Source organism: Girardinichthys multiradiatus, chromosome 20 (assembly GCF_021462225.1).
Source record: "Girardinichthys multiradiatus isolate DD_20200921_A chromosome 20, DD_fGirMul_XY1, whole genome shotgun sequence".
In the NCBI taxonomy this organism is placed as follows: Eukaryota; Metazoa; Chordata; class Actinopteri; order Cyprinodontiformes; family Goodeidae; genus Girardinichthys; species Girardinichthys multiradiatus.
This window is the reverse complement of record NC_061812.1, coordinates 20,582,567-20,591,211: the sequence shown is the minus strand read 5'-3', so window position 1 is coordinate 20,591,211 and position 8,645 is coordinate 20,582,567. Positions and strand designations below refer to the sequence as shown.

At 37.3% G+C, this 8,645-nt stretch overlaps 1 protein-coding gene across 2 annotated transcripts; it reads left to right on the top strand.

Moving 5' to 3' along the window:
- Positions 1-19: 19 nt before the first annotated feature.
- Positions 20-7,904, top strand: abhd14b (abhydrolase domain containing 14B). Of its 2 annotated transcripts, none has more exons than XM_047346652.1 (4): positions 20-161; positions 2,892-3,106; positions 5,713-5,954; positions 7,255-7,904. In XM_047346652.1, exons 2-4 carry the CDS (start codon positions 2,893-2,895, stop codon positions 7,432-7,434), a joined length of 636 nt encoding a protein of 211 aa, XP_047202608.1. In that variant the 5' UTR covers positions 20-161; position 2,892; the 3' UTR covers positions 7,435-7,904. The 2 variants fall into 2 exon arrangements, with proteins under 2 accessions (XP_047202608.1, XP_047202609.1); XM_047346653.1 differs by lacking the exon at positions 20-161 and adding an exon at positions 254-365.
- Positions 7,905-8,645: the final 741 nt, after the last annotated feature.

Sequence of the window (8,645 nt, the reverse complement as noted above, 5' to 3'; positions counted from 1 at the left end):
TCAGATAGACGCTAGGGGTCAGTAGAGCAGTTTCAGCAGTTTTTGTTTTTCCTCTTTCTTCTTATTTTCCGGGAGTTAAAGTGAAACTGCAGCTGCTTCGCTGTTTACATTGTTTTTATTTTTCTCTGAATAATCGAGAAATCATCGCTGGAGGCGTTCGGGTAAGAAAATATTCACAATATCACTGTGCTGTTCATTACCATGGAGCAAATAACGCGAAGTCAATGTAAAATGAGCTATGGTGGACTTTGATCAAACTCCCTGAAAAGCTGCAAACTTCTTCACTGTGAAATTATTACACGTCGGCTGCAAACAACAGAAAGAAAGATTTTTGGATGATAAATAAATTGAAGCATAAAGCAAAGGTAAAGGTGCACTTAGATTCAATATATGCTGCAATTCGTTTAGAATTAAAGTAGTCAGAAGGTGTTATGTTGCACGGCGGGTAATCTGCAAACCCTGCTTTTATTGCCAAACCCTTAAAAATCAGCAGGATAACACTTTAACGTAGTTGCTTCTCTGTTGTATAGGCGGAAATACTTTAGTTTTTAATGCAGTCCCAACAGGCGTCCTAAAACTTCTCAGAGCTTTTGTAATTTGCTGTTTGACGCCACTAACATGGATTCTGGTGTCTTTCTGTCCTTGAAAGACAAGTGTTGACCTGTGCTCCCCATGAAGAGCCGTTTCATTCAAAATTAAATAAAGAAAATACTTATTAATAAACTGAATAAAGATTCCATCAAATAAATAAATGTATCCATGAAATAAAACAAAATAAATATAAAAAATAAATGTGTCGCTTATTTAGTCATTTATTTATTTCTTTAAATGTATTTATTTATTTATTTATTTACTTCAAAGTTTATTTACTTTACTTCAAGATTAATTTATTTATTCAGTTCATAACGGTGTTTAATTTTGTGACACTTTTATTTTGTAAAGCTACTTTACTTTTTTCAGGGGCTTTTATTTTTTAACTCATGTTTTTACATTTAAATGAGGAGGCGGGGTTTTCTCTGTGTGGCGGGTCTAAAATGAAAACGAAATTAAAAAATAAAAGTACCTGAAAAAGGTAATGTAGCCTAAATAAAAATATCACAAAATAAAACACCACTATAAAATCAATAAAAAGAATTCTAGAAGTAAATGAATAAGTGACTAAATAAGCTAAAACTATTTATTTTATTTTATTTATGGGGACATATATTTATTTAATGGAATATTCTTTCAAACTTTATTAATAACAGTATTAACAGTATTTGTTTATTTAATTTGGAATTAAAACGGCTCTCCAAATCATGCATTAAATGTTAACACTTTTTAATTTTTAGCCTATTTTTTGCTAAATTTCATAATTTTATTTCCCTGGGGTCTTAACTGATCTATAGTGCTGCTGAAAAGTATTCGCCACCTTAGATTTTGTTTTATGTCTTTGCTTTTTTGTCACATTTTTAATATTTCAGATCATAAACTGATTTTGACATTTGACATGAAAACATGAGTAAATAAAAACAGCAATTTTCAAATTAAGTCATTTGAAAGCTAGCTGTGTCTGAAACCAATAAGGCCCTTTTAATAGTTAAAATATCTCTAACAACACATCATGCCCCAATCTAAAGAACTTCAAGAACAGATGAGAGACTAGCTGATCTCTATCAACCTGGAAAAAGTTCCAAAGCATTTTCTGAAGCTTTGGGACTGCAGCTAACCCCAGTGAGAGCCATTGTTCACTTATGTGAAAAACATGCAACAGTGGTCAGCCTATCAAAATCACTCAGACCACATAGTCGATTCATCCAGGAGGTCACAAAACCTCCTGGATGAGCATAATTACACTTGGGTCATGCAGCAGAATAGTAATTTATAGCCCATCTACCTGTGAGTTGCTAAAAAACAAATAAAAAATGATAAAAGTTTTAGACTGGCCTTGTCTATGTCTTCACTTAATTTAGATCATAATCCTGTAGGATGACCTCAAACAGGCTATTAATGCTCAAACCCTTCATTGTGGCTGAAATGAAACAACTCTGCAAAAATAGGTCGGCCAAAATTCCTTCACAGCGATGTAAAAGACTCATTGACCGTTATCACAAAGAATTGATTGGAGTTGTTGCACATACAGTTTTCAGGTTAAATTAAATTAAATTCAGTTTATTTATATAGCGCCAATTCACAACACGTCGTCTCAAGGTTCTTAACAAAAGTCAGGTACATACATTCCAATTAAATGAACAATTACATTTTCACATAAGGCCAGGGAGGTTTGGTTAGCTTTTCTTTTGTTAATAAAGGAAACCATCAATGAAAAATGCTTATTGTACTTAGGTTAAAATCTGCTTGAAGATCTGAAACATTTAAAATGTGTGAGGGGGCAAATGCCTTTTCACAGAGCTGTGCTTCGAAATTGTTATTATTAGAGGTAAGGGGAACTAATCTCAAGCATTGGTATGTCACATGCATTTCAAAAAATCTTTGTGGCTATATGATTAAAAAAATACAGAGGTCACCAGTTTATTAGGATTGGTGACCTCTTATTAGTTTTAAGATATTTTTTGTTTTATATTGAGTTTTGTTTCAAAAGCTGGCAATAAAATAAATTACAGAAAGATCCTCCTGGATGGTTGCAATTCTGCATGTTTAGATGTTTCCTGCAAATTTAAACGCTTCAGCCACTGACAGGTTCCTGCAGAACTTGGTGACCAGCTGAAGAGATATTTGAGCCATTCAGTTTGGTGTGTTGCAGCAGAAACATGTAAAACTTGGAGAAGCAGAATTACCCACCCCTGTTTCAGAGAGGTTAATGTACAGATGCAACATAAAGTTGTAAGAGTCTGTTTTTCTGTTCAGTTCAGCTTGATTTCAGTAGTTTAAGCGCTGCTCTTTCTCTCCAGGATGTCAGCTGTTAAGATGAGCGAAGGCAGCGTGCGGGTGGAGATCTGCAAAGCTCCGCTTTTCTACAGACTAAGCGAGCCGTCCACGGGAGACGCAAAGATGTCGGTTCTTCTTCTTCATGGTATCCGTTTCTCATCGAAGAACTGGCTCAACATTGGCACTCTGGAGACTCTGGCCAAAGCCGGCTTCCGAGCGGTCGCCCTCGACCTGCCAGGTGTGTCCAACGTGAACAAACTCACGCACACCTCTGGATGGTTTGGCAGATCAGTCACTCAATCAATCAAAGTTTATTTAAGCAGTTTGCCATTGACTAAAGTTAAATGGTAAGAGTAAATGGTCATGTAGAAGCATTAATAAAATACAATACCATATCACTATAGTTAGAACAACTAATATAACACCAAAACGTTAACATGGCGTCTTCATTTACTACTAAAAACTGGTGAAAACAAATTAGTTTTAAGCAGATTCAAAATGATTCGTGGTCTGAGCAGCTTATACCCGGCAAAGGTTGGTTGTTCCACAGAGCGTTCCACAGATCAGGCTGGGAGGTTCTGTAACCTCTGGTTTTGAATCTGGACCTGGGAATGTTCTACAGCAGCTTGTTTGTGGATCTCAGAGCTCTAGCTGGAGTGTGATGGTGTAAAAACTCTGCCGAGTATGATGGTGGCAAACCATTTAGAGCAGTGGTGTGTAAAGGCTTTACACTGGGGCCAAAATGGCCAAGATGGACTCAGGGGCCATTTTTTTCCAATTTAAAGCACAAAATTATTTTATTTGAATTATTTTCTTTTTATCTTCTTAGTAATAAATTAAACATCCTATATTTTAATGAAACTACATATAAAAGAACAAATTACTGTAGGTCTGACAAAGGTTAACAAGTGTTTGCCTCCATAAAAGAAAGGTGTACATTTACTTTTTAGGTTGAATGTTGGCCTAGAAAAGTTTTTAATCTATTCCCAGTAACATAAAGGAGAACTTCCTTCAAAAACCATGTATTTAGCCAGGTTTAATGAATGGTTGTGCCAAAGTCTTTTTTTTTTTTAGTAAAAAGTTGCTGGATGTTTGTGGCCGTACGTACTATAATAATAAAATAAAAAATATTTTGTGTTGTACCAAACATTTCCATTTAAGAAGATATAAATTTGTCATTGAAAATCTCATAATGCGACTTAGTGCGACTGATTAAAGCTTAGATAAAGACAATTATGGTAATCTAAATATAACATAATAAATGCACAAATTATTGTCCAAAAAGAAAAACTGTTCTAGAAACCGAGCTTATCTGCTTTTCCAAATTAAAATAATACTCAAAAATTAGACCAAGATTTCTCGCCAATGGCTGACAATAGAAGTCTATGTGGTCAGTTGCACTGTCATAGCTTTGATTACAGTTTAAATTAGATTCAGAATAAATTTTGTTTTTGTTAAGATTTAGGAGCTCATCTTTAAAACAGTTTTTCAAGGCCTGAACAGATAACAGTCTGCTTGATTAGGTAGATATATCTAAAGATCATCAGCAAAACAGTTAAATGAATTGTTGTGCCTTCTAAAAATTGACTCTAAAGGAAACATTAACAAGAAGAGGATTGGATTAAAAATGGAGCCTTGAAGTACCCACAATCAATAGGGGGAACAGTGATTCTCTTGATAAACAGAAAAACTCATAACTCATATCTTACATTTACGACTGAAGCCATTTAAGGTTGCGTGTGTCTGTGCCTTGGGGTTGAACTCTGCCGCGGGTGATACGGAGAGCACAACATTGTAGAGGCACATCCACGTAGTGGCAGAAATAACAGTGTTGTGAAAATAACATGAATAACAAGATCCTTTTTTTTGTTTCATAAAAGGACACTATATAGACCTGTTTTATATAGGAAAGATAATTTTAAATAACTTCTGTTGTGAACTAAATTTGATATAATTATTAACTTGACCCTATAGGGGGAGTGGAGGGGGTCCCTTCCGGTATAACGACAGGGCAAACAATGAGACAGGAGGGGAGAACGTTGTGGTTTACTGCATTAGAGGCTGTAGTAGGATCTAAGGTTAAAAACAAGTTATTTGTTATTTAAACCAGACTGAATGTCTTCAGGAATGCTATTAAAATCAGGACGCAACTGTAAGTGGTTATACACAACTTTTTCTAAAACCTTGGCTAAAAAGGAAGATTAGTAACAGGCCTAAAGCTGGAGACAATTTAAGGATCTGACTTGTCCTTTCTGATCAGAGGTTGCAGCGATTCATGTTTGAAGGCATCCCTAAAAAGATGCTTTCAAGGGGAAGAAGACGTGTGCCAAACTATTCACTAAGAAGAGTGGTGGGTTCAAAAATATCGTGATCTGTTGGAAAAACTTTGTAAATTTCTTCTTTAGAAAATTTCAGAAGTCTCTTAGAGTCACTGAGATTTACGAGACTCTTATGAGGAATTATCGTTTGTGGCTGATATTCAAAACAAAGTTAGATAAACACATTGAATTTACAACTTTACCATCTCCCTGTAAACTCGCAAGACTGTTTTTTCAGATAAAACGTGGCAGTAAAATAATTATTTGAAAAATATGAATCAAAATTGTGTCATAAATTGCTTTCAAATGGACCTCACATTAATATTTAAGAACTATGTTTTGAATATTCTGTAAAAAAAATGTACATTGTATTTGAAGTAAATGCCAATACCAGGAGAGCTGGTTCTTTAGGATTTTGCAGGAGGACACTATTAAAGCAACAAGAAACCCGAATCACTCAACAGGTATTACTTTCTCTAAGTCCTTTCTAAGTCTGCCATCCCTCTCCCTGTTCATCTGTCCTCAGAACTTGGTCAGTCCAAGTCAGCCAAAGCCCCGGCAGCAGTGGGAGAACTGGCTCCCGCAGCATTCCTGAAGGAATTGTGTGAACAGTTAAGCTTGAGCCCCGTGGTGGTGATCAGTCCGTCACTCAGTGGGATGTATTCCCTCCCTTTCCTCATGGAGCATCAGCCTCTAATCCGAGCCTACGTCCCTGTAGCGCCAATCTGCACTGAAAAATTCACTGCAGAGCAGTACCAGAGTGTCAAGGTAATTATGTGAGCTATATATATATACAGTACAGACCAAAAGTTTGGACACACCTTCTCATTCAAAGAGTTTTCTTTATTTTCATGACTATGAATATTGTAGCTTCACACTGAAGGCATCAAAACTATGAATTAACATATGTGGAATTATATACTGAACAAAAAAGTGTGAAACAACTGAAAATATGTCTTATATTCTATGTTCTAGGTTCTTCAAAGTAGCCACCTTTTGCTTTGATTACTGGTCCGCACACTCTTGGCATTCTGTTGATGAGCTTCAAGAGGTAGTCACCTGAAATGGTTTTCCAACAGTCTTGAAGGAGTTCCCAGAGATGCTTAGCACTTGTTGGCCCTTTTGTCTTCACTCTGTGGTCCAGCTCACCCCAAACCATCTCGATTGGGTTCAGGTCCAGTGACTGTGGTCATCTGGCCAGGTCATCTGGCACAGCACCCCATCACTCTTCTTCTTGGTCAAATAGCCCTTACACAGCCTGGAGGTGTGTTTGGGGTCATTGTCCTGTTGAAAAATAAATTATGGTCCAACTAAACACAAACCGGATGGAATAGCATGCCACTGTATGATGCTGTGGTAGCCATGCTGATTCAGTATGCCTTCAATTTTGAATAAATCCCCAACAGTGTCACCAGCAAAGCACCCCCACACCATCACACCTCCTCCTCCATGCTTCATGGTGGGAACCAGGCATATAGAGTCCATCAGTTCACCTCTTCTGGGCCGCACAAAGACACGGTGGTTGGAACCAAAGATCTCAAACTTGGACTCATCAGACCAAAACACAGATTTCCACTGGTCTAATGTCCATTCCTTGTGTTCTTTAGCCCAAACAAGTCTCTTCTGCTTGTTGCCTGTCCTCAGCAGTGGTTTCCTAGCAGCTATTTTACCATGAAGGCCTGATTCACACAGTCTCCTCTTAACAGTTGTTCTAGAGATGTGTCTGCTGCTAGAACTCTGTGTGGCATTGACCTGTTCTCTAATCTGAGCTGCTGTTAACCTGCGATTTCTGAGGCTGGTGACTTGGATGAATTTATCATCTGCAGCAGAGGTGACTCTTGGTCTTCCTTTCCTGGGGCGGTCCTCATGTGAGCCAGTTTCTTTGTAGCGCTTGATGGTTTTTGCGACTGCACTTGGGGACACTTTCAATGTTTTCCCAATTGCTTAAACTGACAGGGCACACCTGTGAAGTGAAAACCATTTCAGATGACTACCTCTTGAAGCTCATCAATATATATATGTATATATATATATATATATATATATATAAAATCTATTTTGTGTTCAGGTCCCGACGCTGATTGTTTACGGCGACCAGGACACTCAGCTCGGAGAGGTGTCGCTCCGTAACCTGAGCAATCTGACCAATCACAGAGTGGTGGTGATGAAGGGAGCGGGACACCCGTGTTACCTGGACGACCCAGACACCTGGCACAAAGCTCTTACTGACTTTCTCGCTACTCTGTGAGCCTCTTCACTCTGTTTCAAGCAGAGAGATTCCCAACAAACACATGAAGGTGTCGGAGGAGCCTAACAAACTAATCATTCACGTGAAGATCCTCGTGCACTACGTGATTGTGACAGTTTAACGATGCCTGCAAATCAAATCACAAGAGGGTTTGTCTATTTATAAAATTCCAAAAATTACCAGCCCTCGGCCTCTGTGAGCACTTAAAAAAATGTCCACAATGTGATGCCTCTCCATTCGTAGCTATCCTGTTAACAATCAGGGTTAACATGACCAGATCAATGCCGATTACTTACATATACCTTTATTTTTCCATAATGTTTTTTACTGTTACTGCTGTTGTATGGTTTGTATCAGTAACTGTACAATCTTAACATCTGGAACGACGCGTTTGTAACCAAATGAATAACAGCATTCTTTTTTGTATTAAAAACCTTAAGAGAGATAAAATAAACTTACAGAACTCACAATTTGCCTGATGATGTCTGAAATAATTTTGTTCTAGTATCTGATACACAGACAGGATTATATGATGGTTGCCTGGTAATAGAGTAAACCAAGCTGTACTTTAAAGAGCCAAAGATTGGTTCTGGACATTTTGTAGCTTTTGACAATTTGTTTAAGAAATGGAGGGCTCCTTTATCCTTTCCTATTTATATTTCCTTTCTTTTCAGTTAAGTATTTTCATGAAGTATAGGGAATAATAGTCTTAAAAATCCTCAAATCTCATTGATAATTAGGTTTTGACCTAATGGAGCACACTGGCTCGCTGTCAGTGGCAGCTGTGGATACATTGTATCTCACCATGGTCAGTGTGTGAATGGGTGGATGACAAATTGTAGTGTAAAGCACTTGAGGGTTTCTGGGGACTTGATAAAGCGCTATACAAGTGGAGGCCATTGACCATTTAGGAACAGCTGAACTCTTACACTGTGAGCCAGACGTCTTTTTATTTTTTAAAGAGGTTCTGTTGACTAAACACTAAATTTCCATAAGATTTGCAGGACTTTATGTATTAATAATGACACTTTCTAAACTAGCAATATATTCATGTACAAATCCCATTGACAGTGCTGTTTAGAAATGCAAATATGTTTGAGTACAACCAGAAAATAAAGCAATTCTCTTCATCTTGTAAAATTGCTTATATAATGGTGACGCCATGTACGGCCTTTTAGGCCACTTGTTTTGTCGGTCTTATTGAATTTTAA